General features: G+C 37.0%; 1 protein-coding gene across 2 annotated transcripts in view; it reads right to left on the reverse strand.

Moving 5' to 3' along the window:
• F8 (coagulation factor VIII) overlaps nt 1-20703 on the reverse strand; it is a 162631-nt gene that overhangs the window by 65156 nt on the left and 76772 nt on the right. For both annotated transcript variants that reach the window (XM_004648247.2, XM_023708466.1), the window contains exons 11-13: nt 11293-11507; nt 9913-10063; nt 5909-6118 (exon numbers count right to left, since the gene is read on the reverse strand). In XM_004648247.2, the coding sequence (XP_004648304.1) occupies nt 5909-6118; nt 9913-10063; nt 11293-11507 (576 nt within the window). The remainder of the gene's footprint in view (nt 1-5908; nt 6119-9912; nt 10064-11292; nt 11508-20703) is intronic.

Below are 20703 nucleotides of genomic sequence, written 5' to 3' on the forward strand. Positions count from 1 at the left end.
CACGGAGCTATCATCTCACCCCAGAAAGAATGGCTATCATAAAGAAATCACCCAACAACAAATGTTGGAGAGGCTGTGGGGAAAAGGGAACCCTTCTCCACTGCTGGTGGGAATGTAGACTGGTGCAACCGTTATGGAAATCAGTGTGGAGACTCCTTAGAAACGTTGGACTGGAAATCTCATTCAAACCAGCTATTCCTCTACTGGAAATTTTCCCAGAGGATCTGAAAACATCATATCATAGTGATATATGTGTACCTATGTTTATAGCAGCACAATTTGTGATAGCCAAATCTTGCAAACAACCAAGGTGCCCATCACCTGAGGAATGGATGAAAAAGATGTGGTATTTTTATGCAATTTTAAAGAATGATAAACTAGAAGCCTTTATTTTTAAGTGGATGCCACTTGAAGATACACTCATAAGTGAAATAAACCAGACACACATGTGTAAATATCATATAGTCTCCCAAGTATAAGAACTCAAAAGAAGAAATACAAATAGAAAGGCATAATACAACTAAAAGGAAATCAAGAACTTGAGGACTGGACAATGAAGGGAGAGCAAGGAGAAAAGCTAGGAAACATGACACAGGCAAACCATACAGATATATATAGAAGATGGGTAAGGGAATGATCGTGAGCATCTTCAGAAGATTTTAGAATTTAGCAGTTAATTGGAAGGATTCTCACCCTGACTAACTATATATACTGACACCTGTGAACTAAGCCACTGCACTGAAGATGGTAATCTGTAATAGTAGGTTCATGCTTTGAGTGCCTGTTATTCTGGTCTTCTGAATACATGCTGCTTGTCATGACACGCCAGTTGCTGCTGTGCTGTCTCTTGGGTAGATGATTGTTTAAAAAGGAAGGGGGTGGTGAATGAAGGCAGGAGACAGAAAAAGGAGTGTTGAGGGACTGTCCTGCAACAATGTTATATGTGGTTGGATTTCTGGACTTATGTGTAAACATATGTAATTCTTTTTTCCTATTTTTTAAATATATTTTAATTTTAAATTTTTTTGTCATATTCTGTAGGGACTTAAAGTTTGACATATTAATACTTTATGAAAAATACCTGTTCCATGTTATGCCTAAAATGTTTGATATTCAGATAGTGAGGTTAAGCTCAACAACCTAGGTTGTATGGTAATAACAATAAGCTTCTCTTCTGGAGGATTAACAACTTTTGTTTGCAGATCAAAAATTAGAGAAAAAGGAGGTCTGCAAGGAAAGCCAATATTTTGGCCCTAGCCTTCTAAGGTCAATTAAGACTCAGGACATAGGAGAACCTGTACTATAACATCATGTAACTTAGTTGTGTCCCAAATTTTTTGATCAAGAAGATTATGGGGCCAAAGAGGAAAATGATCAATGATGTAGAATGTGCCTAAGGAGAGTCACATGGAGAGAAAATATTCTCTCAGGATTTCACAGAGAGCACATTGGCCAAGTAATGGCCATGACTCATCCACATGGCTGACACTGAGAAAGGATCTACAAACTGAGGTACAGGATCTCAGGATAAATCCTGAGGGGATTTCACTGACCTTATCAGACCCAAAAGCTGCAATTCTTGTTACATAGGTCTTGCTTTATCTTGATCTTAACCATCTAGCATAAAAGTATAAAAATGAAGTATAAGAAATAAAGCCATGTTGTTACGCTGAGCTGTAGAGAACTCAGGTCAACAACTTTTGACATTGCCAGTCAAGCTGAAGACCCAAAACTATTATGGACTATTGGACTATTTTGGAATATTTTGCTGAGTTCACACACCTATAATATTTAAATGATGGAACTAAACAAAAAATGGAGATACAGATGAATGACCTTTTTTATGTGTGTATTCAAAATGATTAGGATAGATGTATAGCTACATTCTCTTAATTCACGGAATAGAGGGATCTGTTCTGATAGTATTTGTAAATAGGATATCATGTCTGCATCTTGCACAACAAATAACCACTAGGAAGACATTATGCAATGTGTTATTTATTGAAACTGTCCTACCAATTTGATTTGAAATTCTCTCATTGCTATTTGTTTCTCAATAAAATTATGGACAAAAAAACAAAGAGGGTGGTAGAAAGCACAGCAAAACAGGGAACAAGGTCTGGAGCCCAGCAATTTCAGAGAAGGCTTTTGAGGTCTGCACAGTTCTATGGAATACCCATCTCTGACAAAACTAAATGAAAAAGGGGGACATAAATGAGGGACCAATTTGTACCTATATATACAAAATAGTTAGGTTAGATATACAGCTACTTTCTTTTGGTTCAGTGAGAAGTAAGATTTGTACTAATAGTGTGTGGACAGGATATCATGTCTGCATCTTGTACCATGAATAACTACTGCGAAGACAGCGATGTGCAATGTATTGATTGTTGTAACTGTCCTACTATCCTGTTTTGAAATTGTCTCATGCTATTTGTTTCTCAATAAAATTAATAAAAAAGAAAAAAGAAAAAACAACCAAGCCTTCAATTGAGAAAAAAAAGGAACTCACTTCAGTGATAGTCACAAATTGGAACAAGATACTGTAAGATAAAAAATATTGAATAGAATAACAAAAACAAAGAAAAACACCAATCAGAAAAAAATCCTGCTAGGGAGCAAATGAAGCCTGTAATCAAATACATCACCATAATTTTAATCAAACTAATGAAATGAACACATCTTAAAGAAACAATATACTAGAGTTATAAAATTCAGAGAAGATATAGATCAATGGAACAGAGTCAAGAGTCCAGAAGTAAATGCTGAAATTTATGGATAATTGATTTTCAACTGGGGTACCACAATTTAATAGGTAGAAAATAATAATTTTAAGAAATGGTGCCAGGACAATTGGATATCTACATGGGAAGAAAGACCAGAAGAAAATTAGATTCTTCATACTGTACAGAAAAGTTAACTATATCATAGACATAAATATAATAACCAAGACTATTAAACTCTTGGAAAAATACAGAAGTAGCCATTTGCAACATTAGACTGAAAGCCTACTTAGACATTCCATCGGAAGCATGAGTAAAGCTAGGTGTAATGGCACATGCCTGTAAGTCTAGCTATGAAGGAGGCTGAAGCAGGAGGATCACAAGTTTGAGGCCAGTTTGGGGAGCTTAGTGAGACTGTCTCAAAATAGAAAGGCCTGGGATTGTAGCATCACTGGTAGAGCACTGCCTAGCACTGCAAGGCCCGCAGAAAAGTACAAGGAACCCACATAGGAATTGTACCTCATCTATGAGTTCATGGGTTAATTCAACACAACCCAGGAAAGAACTATTGAAGTGAAAATACATCAATAGAATTTAACCAAACAGAACAATAAGGCAACACAGTGAGGAAACAGGCAAACCAACCAGAACAGCACACCCAAGAACTGTGTGGCAATATCAAGCAGCTTATGGTAGGTGCATTTGTAATCCAGAAGGAAAAGAGACAGAAAGGATCACAGAAAATATCTGAAGAGGCAGATAACAAATAGTTGTCAGATTAATGAGACCCCAAATTACATATTGAAGAAGCCTAGAGAACACCAAAGTAAACACACACACAGAGTACTCTAGCTGGGACATATCATATTCAAGTTGCTGAAAACCAAAATAGTGAGAAAAGCTTCAAAGTACCCAGAAGGATGTACTGATGCATGATTCAGTGTGAATGAAATTGGAAAATATTATGCAAAGTGTGATGAGTCAGACACAAAAGAATTAGTATTGGGGCTGGAGAGATGGCTCAGTGGTCTAAAGCACCTACTTAGAACAAGCTTGGCAAAGCATTGGGGACCGCGGTTCAATCCCCAGCACCACATGCCAGCCAGCCCGCCCCCTGGTGGGCTGAGCTGGCCACACACCTCTCTCTCTCTCTCTCTCTCTCTCTCTCTCTCTCTCTCTCTCTCTCTCTCTCTCTCAAATAAATAAAAAAAAAATTTAAAATAAAAAAAAAAGAATTAGTATTGTACGACTCCATTTAAAATATCTAGAATTTATAAATTTGTAGAGACAGAAATGAGATCACTGATTGCCAGGGCCTGGGGAAGGAGAGACTGGGATGTGATTTCTTCAGGACTTGGGTGATACAACATTCTGGAGTTAAATACTAGTGTAAGTTACGTAAAGTGGGGAATGACTGGGAAGTTATTTAATTGTGTACTGTTAGGGGAAAACAACAGTTTTCTGTTATGCAAATTTTACTTCAATGAAACAAATGAGGGCTGGGAAGATAGTTCAGTTGAATAAGCACTTGCCTGGCAAGTGCAAGGGCCTGAGTTCAATCCCTGGTTCTGAAAAAAAAAAAGAAAGAAAGAAAAGGAAAGAAAATGACCAGACTTCACTAAATGAACTCAAGAATTATTCTCTAGGATCTGTTTTTGAGTTTTGTAATTAATAACATTACATTAAAAGTTTTCACTTAAGGCATATGAAACAATTTTAATTTGTCTTTAGGATTTAAGAATCTTTAAAGTTTCTCAAAATATTTATATCTTTTCTTTTTTTTTGCGGTACCAGGGATCAAACTCGAAGCCTTGCACTTGCCAGGCAGGCACTTATGCCGCTGAGCTATCTCCCCAACCCTTAAAATATTTGTATCTTTATCATATCTGCATCTTATACAATGAGTAACCACTAAGACAACAATATGCAATGTATTACTATAAATATGCCAGTAATCAGTTTTGAAACTGTCTCATTGATACTTGTTTCTCAATAAAATTGTTTAAAAAATTTATATCTTTAATGTTTTTCTCTGCCTCCCCATACACACATACACATAGACATGCATTTTTCTTTGATTTAGAGAGTTACAACCATATTATATTACTTTGTATTATCCTACACCCAATTGTAAATATTTCCAAAGTCATTAGATATTCTTCCACTTCATCATTTTAATGGCTGCCTAGCAGCCCATAATATGATGAGGTTCACTTAACTAAATCCCCTACTATTGGACATTTTTTTTCTGCCAATTTTTATGTACACCTTTCTAAATAAGGCTGCCACTTAACCTTTATCCATAGCATTCTACACATACCTCACTCCAACTTAGTTGGGACAGGTAACACACGTGTGAACTCAAGTGTGAACAAGGAGTTATCAGGGTTCTGCCAGCTTCTTCCTTCACACTCAAAAACACACATCAAGGATAAGCTTCCTGGTATGAAGGCAAGCATGTGCTTACGTATGATGAACCCAGTTTTTATTCCCCAGAAATTTCCCATGAGGATTTATCTTCAGAAAAGGACAATTGGGGGCCGGGGAGATGGCTCAGTGGAATAAGTGCTTCCCTGGCAAGTGCAAGGGCCTGACTTCAATCCCTGGTTCCGCAAAAGAAAAAAAGGATAATAACTATGATTTGCAGGTGGTTTTATGCGCCTCCTGCAGATGAAGGGAGTGAGAGGGAGCAAGAAGTACAGCATGGGCTAGTATTTGTTCCTAAGCAGTGTGAGTGCAGCATGGTCTGGGCTGGATCTAAGCATAGTGGACTCAAAAGCCTTAACAGTGGTTAGGTGGGAGAAGGCGGATGACGTGCTGAGCATCACATTTGTTCTGACGGCTGCAAGTTGGTTGCGGGTTTGTGTGTCAAGGAAGATTACTATGCACCTTCCAGAGGCTTCCAGGTGGTATTTAGCTAGCAACACAAATGGCTCACAAGGCACACAGGAACATATTTGGCTCCCAAATGTTCATTGCATGGACAAATATATGTTCATTACTGTGATTTAGCAAACAAACTTCTAAAATTTGGCCTTTAGCAAAAAAGAGATACCTTTTTACAACAAAGATTTTTAAGTTAACTATGTGTTGGTGAATTATTTGGCATCTGACTAAATGTGAGCACATAAACGGCTAGTGAGGCAAGCACAGTTGTCAGTGAAAAGATCATATAAATAACTAACCTGGGTTTTCCATCGACATGAAGACAGTTTCCCCCGAGAATGGAAAGAGGGTAAGTGTGTCTTCGTAGACCATTTTGTGTTTGAAGGTATATCCAGAGAAGAAGACAGACAAGAAGTCAGTCTGGGCTCCAACACTTAGAATATACCAGTATGCCACCTCATGCAAACAAACAGACAACTGCAAACTATCAAACACATAACCATTGATGCCTGCAAAGCAATGGAAAATAAAAAACTTAATAGTATCCTGGAATTATCATTTCAGATTATGATTGATGTGACATAACTAGAAATTATTATACATTATGCTCATTACCTCTCAAGGAGGGACAGCATTAAACCTTCTAAAACGTAGAATGTTAATACTTTGTCAGGTGGGCCTTAATCCCTAAATAAGGAGAAAGTCACAGACTACAGTGGCAAAGGTGGATTTAAATGCTATATTTTTTTTATTTTAACATTTATTGTATGTGTGTGTGTGTGTTGTGTGTGTGTGTGTGTGTGTGTGTGTGTGTGTGGCCAGCTCAGCCCACCAGGGGGCGCGGCTGGCTGGCATGTGGTGCTGGAGGATTGAACCGTGGTCCCTGTGCTTTGCCAAGCTTGTTCCAAGTAGGTGCTTTAGACCACTGAGCCATCTCTCCAGCCCTTAAATGCTATATTATATGGAGGATTATTTGAAGAGGAGGAAGGTATTTGTATGATCCCAAAGTATTTCTCTACAAAATGTTTATTAGTTACAAGGGAAAAACTGTAAGGTACAGAAAAAATGAAACTTTAGCCCAGACGATCAAGTTTCCATCCTGAGCAGCAATGTATAAGAGTTATGACTCTATATGTTTACTAACACTGAATAGGATCAGTCTTCGTCCCCCTGACATCCTGGGGATTGAATCAGGATTTAATGCATGTTAGTACTGACAGACACCAACCGAGACCCTACACTAGTCTTTTTAATTGTATCTCTTCTGGAATATGACTCTGAAGAACAAAAGATCATTATTACAAAAATTGAAGCTAAATATAAGGCTTAACTTGAAGCTAAAATTTAGACAAGGAGCATAGAATCATAATAGAAGCTACATTCTGGCAGGTAAGTATGACCCAATTATAATTTTTCCAACACTGTATCTATTCATTTGTTCAGATTTTTATTTATTTATTTTTATTAATTTTATTGAGAAACAAATAGCAATGAGACAGCTTCAAAACAGATTAGTAAAAATGAAGTATAAGAAGTAAAGCCATGGTGTTATGTTGAGCTGTAGGGGACTCAGGTCAACAATTTCTGACACTGCCAATGAAGCGGGAGACCCAATTCTATTATGGGCTACTGGACTCTTTTAGAATATTTTGCTGAGTTGACATACCTACAACATTCAAATAACGGAACTAAACAAAAAAGGGGATACAGATGAATGTCCATTTTGTATCTGTGTATTCAAAATGGTTAGGATAGATATATAGTTACATTCTCTTAATGAATAGAGGGATCTGTTCTAATGGTGTTTGTAAATAGGATATCATGTCCGCATCTTGTACAGCAATTAACCACTTGAAGAATGTATGCAATGTGTTAATTATTGAAACTGTCCTACCAATTTGGTTTGAAACTGTCTCATTGCTATTTATTTCTCAATAAAATTATGGGAAAAAACAAAACCAAACCGATTAGTAGGACAGTTTCAATAATTAATACATTGCATATTGTTGTCTTCATAGTGGTTATTCATAGTACAAGATGCAGACATGATATTCTGTCCAAACACTATGGTACAAATCTTTCTTCTCATTGAATGAAGAGAAAGTAGCTGTATATCTATCCTAACTATTTTGTATATACAGATACAAAATGGTCCTTCATTTGTATCCTCATTTTTTTGGTTTAGTTTTGTCAGAGATGGGTATTTCACTGCCACTTAAATATTGTAGGTTTGTGGATTTAGCAAAATAATCCAATATAGTCCAGTAGTCCATAATAGTAGTGGGTTACCCATAGGACTGGCAATGTCAGAAGTTGTTGACTTGAGCCTTTTACAGCTCAGCATATCGATATGGTTTTACTTTTTGTACCTCGTTTTTATGCTTTTCTGCTGGATGGTTAAGATCAAGATAAAGCAAGACCTATATAACGAGCAATGTATCTTTTGTATCTGACAAGGTGAGTCAAATCCCCTCAGGATTTCCTCTGAAACCCTGTACCATAGTTTGTAGATCTTTTGTCAGTGTCAGCCATGTGGATGAGTCATAGCCATTGCTTGACCAATTTGCTCTCTGTGAAAGCCTGAGAGAATATTTTGTCTTTATCTGACTCTCCTTAGGCACACTCTACATTGTTGATCACTTTCCTTTTTAGCTCCATAATCTCCTTGATCAGAAAATTTGGGATACCACTGAGTTACATGATGTTACAGTACAGGTTCTCTTATGTCCTGAGTCCTCACTGACCTTGAAAGGCTAGGGCCAAAATGTTGGCTATCCTTGCAGCCCTTTTTCTCTAATTTTTGGTCTGCAAACTTAAGTTGTTAACCCTCCAGAAGAGAAGCTTAATAATATTATTTCCCTATAACATAGGCAGTTGAGCTTAACCTCACTATCTGTCTGAATATCAAACATCTTAGATGTAACATGGAACATGTATTTTCCATCAAGTATTGATTCTCACCCTGACTAACTATATATGCTGATACTTGTAAACTAGGCAACTGCAATGAAGATAGCAATGTGTAATACTAGGGTCATGCTTGGAATGCCTGTCATTCTGGTCTTTTAAATATGTAGTGCTTGTAATGTCATATCAATTACTGATATACTGTTTCTCAAGTAAATGTTTGTTTTTAAAAAAAAGGTAATAAATGAAAACAAGAGACAAGAAGAAAATATCTAGCACTGTCCTGCTACAATGCTGTATATGGTTAAATTTCTAAATTTCTGTGTAAAATATGTAATTGTTCATTCCTATTTTTTAATTTTTAATTTTTTTCTTCACATTCTGTAGGGATTTAAAGTTTATCATTTGTCCAGATTTTTAGTTGCATTTGGTGAAATAGAGAAGGGTGGCATGTGCTTATTCCATTTTAACCATAATTATAACTTCAAAAGACATTTATTTTAATATTTTAATGGATTCACTCCAAGATGTTTAAATAAAAGATTATATGAGTTATCCATTAACATTGTATGAAAATACCCTTTTACCTAGAAGCCGACTAATAAGGATATCATTAAATGTTGCCATTGCGACAGATATGAAGTGTTATATCATTGGTATTGTTGTAGTGAAATTTCAGTGTTCTATGATGCTTTTGACAGATTGTGTATGTATACACAATCCACATACATGTGTTTGTGATTGCTGGATTGTGCCCACTTCTGATTCACATGCTGACGTCCTAACTCTTGGTTCTTCAGAAAGTTACCATGTGTGTAGATGGGTTGTTAAGTAGGCAATTAGTTGATATAAAGTCACTACACTGGGCCATAATCACCTTATAAGAGATTAGAAGGTGGAACGATACAGAGGGTTGACCATGTAAGGGTGCAGGAAGAAGATGACATCTCTATGACAAAAAGAAAGGCCAAGGAAGAAAACAACCCTGCTGACTACTTCATCTGAGGCTTTTCACCTCCAGAATTGCGAGGCAACAAAACCTCTGCAATCCTTTTTTATGGCAAACCTAAATAGCCAATAGAATGTATATATTACATGATCATGCAATCACAGAAAAAGTGTTTTAAAATGAGAATGGTTAGTGAAATAGTGTAATGCACAAGATAAAATGAAAATGAAAGAGAAGATGCAGTCAGGTAAACACTGGAATAAAACATTGTGACTGGATTTATAAAATACGCATTATATGGTCATATTTCTGCATTCATATATTTATAGGCAACAACCATTGAAAAATATGACTCATGTGGCATTTAAATTAAGTCATTGTGAGGGCATCAGTTTGGAAGCATCAATTTCCCTTTATCCAACATCCACTGGATGATGCTTTACTCACTGTACATTATGTTCGAGGCTTGGAACTCTGCATCCTGGGCCTGTACTCCAGAGGCATTCGGGAGGAAGCGCTGCATATTTTCTGTGAGGTACCAGCTTCGGTTCTCATCAAATATAGAAAACAGGATGACATTTCTCTTGTCTGACATCATCTGTTGATTTTAGGTAGGGAAAGAAAGGCTACTAGTCAGGCATGATGGTGCACACCATATCAGCATTGTATGAGGATGAAGCAGGCAGATCACAGGCTTGCTGCCAGCCTGAGCTACACAGGGAGACCTTGTCTCAAAATAAAAGATTAGGGATGTAGCTCAGAGTGAAGGCCCGAGATTCAATACCCTGTACTAAAAGAAAAACCTACTGATCCCATCAGATAGGAACTAGCAATATTTGCCTAAATTTCATTTTCTCTTGGGGTCACTGTTATAGCATGAGCAAGAGCCTAGGAATGGGGGTGGGTGTTACAAGCAAAATGTACATGTTCAGAACTAAGGGAGTGTCCTCAAAGCAAGAAGGGGAGTGCACGCACTACATTTACTTCTTTCTGAGCCCAAGACCACATGCACATTGAATTTTGATACAGTCAACAGCTTCAATCTCTCCATGTTCAGATTAGAGAATTTTTAATTCTTTAAAAATCTAAATTACTTACGTCAAACACAGCACTGATCCTAAACTCCAATCATCTATCAATTGCATTTCTACAAAGCTACCACTATAAAAAATTAATTGATTAGTTTAGCTTTAGTTTTTAAAACACCAGAAGTGATCCAAATTGGAAGCATACTGTGAGATATTTTCTTTTCTTTTTTTTTTCAGAACCAGGGATTGAACTTAGGCCCTTGCACTTGCCAGGGAAGTGCTTATTCCACTGAGCCATCTCCCCGGCCCTATTTTCTTTTCCTGTATTTTGCTCAATAAACTTTTTGGCCTTCTACTAAATGCCACGAATTATGTAAGATACTGTGGATATTAATTTTAAGGTGCTTCTGAATCATATATACTGAAAATGTTCAGAGAAGTCTAGGCTTTTGTAGGCCATCTAAAGACAAATGATAACTGGACATGTAATACTGGGAAAAATCATCCGGAGAACTAAGTCTCAGACTGGAAATGCCTATTATAGAAATAAGCTACGTTCCCAGCCTTTCCATCCATCCAGCAGGCAAGTTAATTACATCACACTGAGATTCAGTAAAAGCTAAGTGGAGTCCAATTTCTTTCTTTTATTTTTTATTGTACACTATATTGCAGGCTGCTATATTTTCTGGAGGCCATTAGGGAGCATACATTAAGATGGTATAAAAAATATTTGGGAGTTCATATGCATCTCTTTCCATTTCTAGCTTCAAACTCAGAATTTAGGAAAGGGTGAACTCACCTGGTTTCCTCTTTGATCTACAGATTCTTTGTAACAGATGAGTAGAGGGCCAATAAGTCCTGAAGCTAGGTCTCGCTCCAGATTAAGGAAACTGGAGTAATATCTGGTTAAGCACCGAGGGTCTGATTTAGTTGGCCCATCTTCTACAGTCACTGTCCATTTATACTTGAATATTTCTCCTGGCAGAATTGGCAAGTCCTTCAAATGTTTTACACCTACCCATACCCAAACCCAGAAACAGCTCATTTAGAGTGTATCAAGCCACATGAGTCACAATAAATTTGGCCTAAAGTTGGTATCATACATGTTTTAAATTTGGCTTAAAGGTCTCCTTGTACACAGTAAATTATGACTTAATTTGGTATGTAAGTAGATTGTAATCTGACTTTGAAGTATAGTCTTGTATAACAATATAGGTACAAGTATCCGGATCTTAATGTATCACAGCAGCTTAACCTCCAGCCCATTAGAGGCTAAAAGCTGTCAAAACATGACAATATATATCAAATGCTGCCCAATTTATGAATAATTCGTTGGTCAAGTAAACTCAGCTTCAAATTCAACTTGTCTCATGTTTTTCTTTTTCTTTTTTTTTTTTTTTAATTTTTTTTTATTTATTTGAGAGAGAGAGAGAGAGAGAGAGAGAGAGAGAGAGAGAGAGAGAGAGAGGGGTGTGTGGCCAGCTCAGCCCACCAGGGGGCGAGGCTGGCTGGCATGTGGTGCTGGGGGATTGAACCGCGGTCCCCGATGCCTTGCCAAGCTTGTTCTAAGTAGGTGCTTTAGACCACTGAGCCATCTCTCCAGCCCCTCATGTTTTTCTTTAAACAATAGACACGATGTTTTGCCAAAGGTTCTATAAATCTATGTATATATAGGAAGTTTCTCAGTAAACTGAAATTGATATGTCATTTATTCATCACACAATTTTAATGGTAAAAATTGACCATAATGGCTAACATCAAAAAGTCAGCCAATAACAAATGCTGGAGAGGCTGTGGTTAAAAAGGAACCCTTCTGCACTGTTGGTGGGTGTGCAGACTGGTACAACCACTATGGAAATCAGTGTGGAAATTCCTTCAAAAGCTAGGGTTGGAGGTCCCATTCAAGCCAGCTATTCCCCTCCTGAGTATTTTTCCAGAAGAACTTACAACCTTATACCACAGTGATATGTGTGCATCTGTTTTTAGCAGCACAATTTATCACAGCTAAATCCTGTAAACAACACAGATGCCGATCAACTGAAGAATGGGTAAATAAGATGTATTTTTATACAATGAAGCATTATTCAGCTATAAAACAGGATAAACTTGAGTCTTTTGTCAGTAAATGGATGCAATTAGAGAACATACTCAAGTAAAATAAATCAGACCCACACGTGCAAACATCGTATTATCTTCTTAGTATGAGAACCTGAAAGAGAAAAAATGGAACCTGAAGGGCACAGTAGATACTAGGCAAAGGGAATGAACTTATTCAAAAGGAGAGAGTTACTGAGTTGAGGAGAAGGACAGGAGAGGGAGTGGAGGAAAGAGACTTATCTAGGTGTGTATGTATGCAGGATGGTTCGCACAACTGTACTGTGCATTTCTGCTGGCCTATGGAAAGGAGCCAGATAATAATTTGTTTTGTCTCCTTTCTTCAATTGTTTGTACTTTTTCTCTTCTTAAATTCTTATACATTTCTTTCTTCTTCCAATTTTACATGCATATATCTAGTAATATGAGTAACTGGTTGAAAGACAACACCATGTATTACAACAAATACTGTGAAATTCATATTACTTTGTTAAGCGAAATTCTGTATCACTTGTATTTTCTTGTTTTAATTCTAACTTGTAATCTCTTTAAAAAATAAAAAACAAAAATGGATCTTAGCAAATCTAATCTCCTCCCATATTAGTTTGAGTTGAAATAAGCAGGTCTGTTTCCTATCAAAAATAAATTTAAAAAATACTTTAAAATAGTTTAATATATAGCTAAGGGGCTGGGAGATGGCTCAGTAGGATAAGCGCTTGACTGGCAAATGCAAGGTAGCTAAAATATATAGCTAAAATATGCATACAAGGAAGGAAAAAGTATGGAAAAAGTAAACTAGCTAAGCATCTGTGATAATACTAAAATTAGAGAAACAAAATTCAAGTTAAAGAGAATAAAAGAAAACCAAGAATATTTTTAATGTTAAAAGTGTGATCCACAAGAAAATGTCATGAATCTTTAATCAACAAACACTATAGTAAATAAAAACTGAAATTGTGAATTATTCAGAAACTAAAAGTACAGAGGTTACTAGGTATTGAAATTGCAAAATGTAGCCAAAACCTATACTCAGAGAAAAAAAATCTGACTTTTGTGGTAAAACAATCAACTTCAAGAGTTTAGAGAACATATACTTGGAGTGCAGAGGTGCCAATCTGTTAGGCTGCCCAGTACTGAAGCCTCACCCAGGGGTAAGAGCAAAAACAGACCAAGGGACTCTTTAATAACTTATGTGAGACACCACCTAGGGATTCCTTGATCTGGTGTAACTTTAGACCGGGGCTTAAGGTTCTGTGCCAACACACCAGGCCAAGGAGAAGTAGAATTGTAGTTGTTATTAATGTTATGATTTCATCTGTATCTGCAGGCAAGGAGACTGTACATCTACAGTAAGATGTACCAACAATCACACAGCCTTACTCAATCTCTAAATACCCTTCCAGCCATCTTCATACCTCTTCCTGCCTATACAACTACTCTCTCAAATCCCTTCAACACTAGTGCTTTACTCCAGCTACAAAAATAATTCCAACAAAGTTTAACTTCTTGTCTAATCTTGACATGTTGTCACTTCTCTTACCTCCCTCTCTTCCCACTGACATAGTCCCTTTGTCCCCTTCACCTTGTTTCCCCTACATTTCATGTTCCAGATGAACTGCAAATAGCAGTATAATACAGTCTGTAAGGGTATGGAGAAAAGGGTGTAACTATCAAAACAAGTTTTAATGATCATGATTGATATATGGATGGATCTGTTGACACTGCTATAACTAGTAAAAATCCTCTCCTTAAAACACATTAACAGGGGCTGGCAAGATAGCTCAGTGGTCTAAAGCACCTGGTTAGGCAAGCTTAGGCAAAGCGCAGGGACCACGGTTCAATCCCCAGCACCACATGCTGGCCAGTCCCACTCCCAGGGTGGGCTGAGCTGGCCACAAAAAAAGAGAAAGAAAACACATTAATAGAGTCCAACTTAATTAAATTGGATAAGGTGAAGTGGTAAACAATACCTCTTGATAAAACTAAGAACACATCACTGGAAAACAGAAGCTAACTAAAGATAGCCTCACAGAAACACCAAATTCTCCTCACGCTATGTGACAATTCTGCAAAAGCATACCCCAGGGCTTGTGCCACTATTCCCGGACTCTGGTCAGCTCAGCCTACCCTAGGGGCAGGCTGGCAGGGTATGTGGTGCCAGGGATTGGGATTGGCGATCGAACCAGGGTCCCTACATTCACCTAAACTTGCATATGCAGATGCTTTAGTCTGAGCTATCTCACTGGTCCTCTTTTTTTGTTTTTTTTTTGAGACAGGGTCTCACGATGCAGTTCAGGTTGACGTTGAGTTCACTTTGAGACTAGGCTGGTCTCAAACTTGCAAGGATCCTCCTGCCTCAGCCTGCTAAGTGCTGGGATTACAGGCATGAGTCACCACACCTGGCTCTCTCTTCTTTCTTTTGTTCCTTTCTTCTTCACCATCTTATTGGGGCTTGGTCTTTATTTTCTTTGTCTTTATTCCTTGCTTTTATCTTTTGTTTTTATTTCTTGTTCTTTTTTCTTTATATTTCTCCTTTTCCCTCTAATTATTTCTCTTATTTTTACCCTATATAATTTCTTTCATTTTTCTCCCTCTTTCTCTCTTATCTTTTATTTCTTGCCAATTTTTTTCTCTTACCTTTGCCTAAGTTTATTAATATCCTTCTACTCCCCAGCAAGATACTTTGGGCCACTTCTCTCTCCTCATTCTCATACCATAGAGTTTAAGGTTTAAAAATTTTCCTCCTGCATTCTCCCAGCCTCCAAACCTACATCTTCAATAGTATAACCATAACCATAAAGCTTTATTAATGTTTTGATCATTAAACTCTAAAAAATTATTGTTGGATTCTTTTCTACCATGAGCAGAGATATAGCTGTTGCATTTAGTGCATATTAGTTGTACACCACTAACTGGTTTGTCTTAAAGTTTACACCATAATTGCTGGTTTTGTCTCTAGGATTAATAATAATGCATAACTGGCTCATATGGTATGTTAATGTCCAGTTTCTTGTGGATGATACTACTGTAGCTGATTTACTTGTTATTAACAGGGGTGTGGGGGACAACTCCCTCTGCCCCCCTCCTGTCCCTCTCTCAGACAAGAGCTTTCTTTCCCTCAATAAATATATTCTGCTCATAAAAAGCAGTGTGTAACTGTTGCTATATCCCTCTAAGCCGACATTCAGATTACATCTGTGACATTACTAATGCTAGAGTACATTCTCAAAGAACTTGGTTGCTAGGGAGACTGCACTGCATCCTGCTCTTCCAGCTTAGCCAAGGTGGTCAGATCTTGGGGAGGTAGCAGAGGATTACAGCCCAAAGTACATCACTGAAAAGCAATTAAGGAGAACTCCATACCAGCAACAAAGCCGCTAGACTATTTGCAGACACAAACAGCACAAAATGCAAGAAAGCAAGCAAGCAAACAAATAAACCAATAGAGACATTAGAAGCTAAGGCAACAAAATGCCCCCCAAAATTCCCAACTCCCCTGAAATCAATCCAGGAGGCACACAAGGACAGAATAGTATGAGTCACCTGCCTGAAGTAATGAAAAGGATAACAGAAGATATTAGAAAACAGCTCAAAGAGAAACTCAGTATAATTAGAGAAAACTTACTTGATAAGATAGTGGACGTAATAGCCAAAAAGATGCAGGAGCTTTTAGAAGACACTAATAAAACCCAGGACTGGGGAGACAGCTCAGTGGCATAAGCACCTGATTGGCATATATAAGGTCCCAAGTTCAATGCCCACTACTGTTAAAATAAACTAATAAAAACCCAGATGAGCTGAATGAAATGATACAAATATGAATAGTCAGTTTATCAAAGACTTAAGAGTCCATGAAAAGGTTTCAATCAGAAATCCAGAAGATTAAAAATCATATCAAAAGTATAAACAGCAGAGCTAACCAATAAGAAGACAGAACTTCAGAACTAGAAGTTATCAATGATAACCTCAAAAATGAATTATTCAAACACATCTAAAAAACCCATGATAACACAAAAAATAGACACAATACCTGCTAGATAATACAAGAAAGACTAATCTATGAGTTATTAGAATAGGTACAATAGATATTGTGAACTTGGAAAAATCTATGCAAAAGAAAAGACAAATTGCAATGGGGGAAAGCAAGAAAAAGGAGAAGAAAAAGATATGCATACACGAAATACTTAAGATAGCTTTATAGTTACCCTTCCTTAGTTCCTTTAAAAGAATGTTTTGTGCTAATATGGTTTAGACAAGACAGCGTGCCTACATCTTGTACTCTGATTAATAGGAAGACAACAATATGCAATGTATCAACTATTCTCACTATCCTACTAATCTGTTTCATTGCATGTTTATATTTTTCTCTTTAAAATAACAATAACAATAATAATAATTAATAATAATACCTGGTACAATCTATGCCAAGATAGGAGTTAGTGTGAAGACATGGTTTCCCCTAATTAGCCAATGGACTGGTTTGACTTCATACATTAGTTATTTAATAAAATGAACTGTGAAAAAGAAGAAGAAGAAGCTCCCTATGACACATCATCCATCATCAACATTCCAGGACTCTAACACAAGGACAGAATCTTTAAAGCCAGCAGAGAAAAGCAAAAAATCACTAAGATTACAACAGACTTTTCAATACAAACTTGTAAGGCCAGGAGAACATGAAATGAAGTGTTTCAAGCCCTAAAGCAAAATACTCCCAACCCAGACTAATATATATTGAAAAACTATCTTTCAATTGGATGGAAAAATGAGAACGTTACCTAAAAAGGAACATCTCAGGAAATTCATAAACATCAAATTAAGACCCAAACAAAATACTCAAAAAGGGCCAGCCAGACAGCTCAGTGGATTAAAGTGCCTTCTTAGGCAGAGCTCAGGGACCAGGGTTTGATCCCTGGCACCACATGCTCTGCTGGCTCTGCCCCCTGGGGAGTACTGAGATGGTGATTGAGACTGAGCATGGTGGTGTGCGCCTGAAACCCCAGCACTTGGGGGCTGAAAAACAGGAGGATCACTATGAGTTCGATCTGTGTAGTAAGATCCTGCAACCCTGTACTAAATAATTTTTAAAAATCAAGATTAAGCCAGCAAAGCTAAAAAGTTATAGGGAATAAATATGTCCAGTGAATAGTTAAACAAGAAGGAAAAAACAAAAGAGTCTACAAAAATAAGGCAATGACAGGATTAAGCCAATACCTTTTAGTAATAACTCTCAAAGCAAATGTACTCAGCTACCCAATTAAAAGACACAGATTGTTGGATTGGATCAGAAAACAAAACTCAATGGTCTACTGCATTTGAAAGACTTATTTAATCCCAAAAGAAATTCATAGACTAAAAATCAAGGGCTGGAAAACAATATTCCATGCTTACGGCGGTTAATTAATTGTTAATTTGAGTTGGAATGCGCAGTTCATTTGAGTCAGCATGGTTATCAAGATGATATAAAAGTTGAATCTTGAAAAGCTTCACTGCAGGTGCTTTTCTTTGAGAGAGTTTCAGCAGCTTTTCTTTGAAGGATTTGGCTGTTTTCTTTCTTTTGGAGAGCTTGAATCTTTGTCTTCATCTTGGACATCATCTCCTGGCTCCCAGTGCAGCTCTCACAGCCTCCTGGCTGAGATTCTTCAGAATTTTGGCATGGACATTTCAGCTGGCCCTTGGGCCTCACTGGTACAGATCCTGTGGTCTCCCCTCATGGATCCTTCACTCTCCTTATGGGGACCTGGACAGGACATTGCCATGGGCTCTGGACTCTGGATTGGATCCTTCAGGTCTCCAGCTTGTAGGGAAACATCGTGCATCTACATCTGACTCTACTATGAATTGACTAGTGCAGTGCACCAGGACCCTAAGAGCAAGCAGGGGGAACTATTTTATTCTCAGACAAGGTAAATTTCAAGCAAAAACAGATTGGAGAAGGTAAAGTGGGCCACTACATATTAGTTAATAGAAAATCTCAATAGGAAGAGATAACAATTGTGAATATATATATGCACTGAATACTGGGGTACCTAGCTTCATTAAATAAACACTGGTGAAGATGAAATATCAAATCAACACCAACACAAGTAGTAAGTGCCCTTATTATCCCACTTTCACAAATATATCAACGAAATAAAAAATTATCAAATTAAAAGCTGAACCACATCTTTTTAAAAATGGACGTCATAGAGAGCTATAGAATGTTTTATAATGCCATGACAGAATGTATGTTCTTCTCAGCAGCACATGAAATTTTCTCCAAAACAGACCATGTACTAGCCCATAAAAACACCTTAAATATATGCAAAAGGATCAAAAGCATCCCATCTATTCTGTCAGATCACAGTACACTGAAAATAGACATCAAACACAAAAGAAAATCACAGAAATTTTATAAACACGTAGACATTAATAAAACACTCCTCAACATTCAATGGGTCACAGAAGGTATTAGACAGTTCCTAGAATCAGATGATAACTCCAGTACAGTACAGTACACCAGAACCTATGGCACACACAAAAGCAATCCTAGGAGGGAAGTTCATAGCTGTGAAAAAACTGAGGCAATCCAAGTAAATAACCTAATAATGTACCTCATGGTTCTAAAAAAATCCCGTGATAACCCAAACCCAAAGCTAGTGCAAGGAAAAAACATAAATATTACAGCATAAATGAAGGAAATTGAGACTAAACAAATACAAAGAATCAATGAATCAGAGTTAGCTCTTTGAAAAAATAAACAAAATAGATCCTTAGCCAGTCTTACCTAAAAAGAAAGACGAAAATCAATGCAATTGGAAAAGAAAAAGCTAAAATTTCAAGACACCACTGAAATCCAGAAGAATATTAGCAGCTTCTTTGAAACTCTGTACTCCAATAAATTGGAAAATTCAGGAGAAATGGATAGATTCCTAGATACATATGAATTACCAAAACTGAATGAAGAAGATTTAAAAACCTCAAGCAATCCAATAACAGGCAGTGGAATTGAAACATTGATAAAAATCCTACCTGCAAAAAAAAAAGCTTTGGTTCTGATGGGTTCACTGCTAAATTCTAAAGACGTGAAGGGAGGCTATAACGTCAATATTCTTCAAACTCTAATGAAACAAATTGAAGTAATTCCAGAAAGCTAGTATCACCATGATTCCAAAACTACACAAATATTCAACCAAAGGAGAGAACTATGAGCCAATCTCTCTAATGAACAGATACTAAATAATAAGTAAATGCATGAACAGATATCCTCAACAAGACACTTGCAAACAGAATACAACAAATCACCGAAAAGTTCATAAACTCTGACCAAGTAGGTTTCATCCTGAATAGGCAAGAAGGATGGTTTTACATATGCAAATCACTAAATGTAACACATCAGAAAAACAGAAGGAAGGACAAAAATCACATGGTCATCTCAACAGATGTAGGAAAAAACTAACAAAACCTAAAATCAATTCATGATTTAAAAAACTGAAGAAAATAGATATAGAAGGACATTATCTCAGTCTCATAAAAGCCATTTATGACAAATCATCAACATTATATTAAAATTACTCGGGCAAGGTGGCATAGAGCTATAATCCCAGGTCTTGGGAAGTTGAGGCAGGAGGGTCATCCTGAGTTTGAGGCCAGCCTGGGCTACATTGCAAGTTCACGGCCAGTCTAAACTACATAGTAAGACTGTCTCAAAAAAAAAAACAAAACAAAACAAAACAAAACACAACAACAACACAAAAAAAGGTAGATAGATAGATAGGTAGATAGATAGATAGATAGATAGATTAAATGGAGAAAACCTGAAAAATTTTCCTCTTCAATATGACAAAACAAGGATTTCTACTATCATCATTCGTATTCAATGTAGTACTCAAAACATTAGCCAGAAAAATTCAGCAAGACACAAATGAAAGATATGTAGAGAAAAAGAAGAAATCAAATTGTCATTAGTCTGCATATATTGCAGGTTACTAATTAGCTTCTCTTCTGGAGGGTTAACAACCTAAGTTAGCAGATCAAAATTGGAGAAAAGGAAGGGCTGCAAGGTCAGCCAACATTTTGGCCCTAGCCTTTCAAGGTCAGTGAGGTCTCAGGACATAGGAGAACCTGTACTGTAACA

This window comes from Octodon degus, unplaced genomic scaffold, assembly GCF_000260255.1.
Source record: "Octodon degus isolate 3935 unplaced genomic scaffold, OctDeg1.0 scaffold00373, whole genome shotgun sequence".
Taxonomy (NCBI): Eukaryota; Metazoa; Chordata; class Mammalia; order Rodentia; family Octodontidae; genus Octodon; species Octodon degus.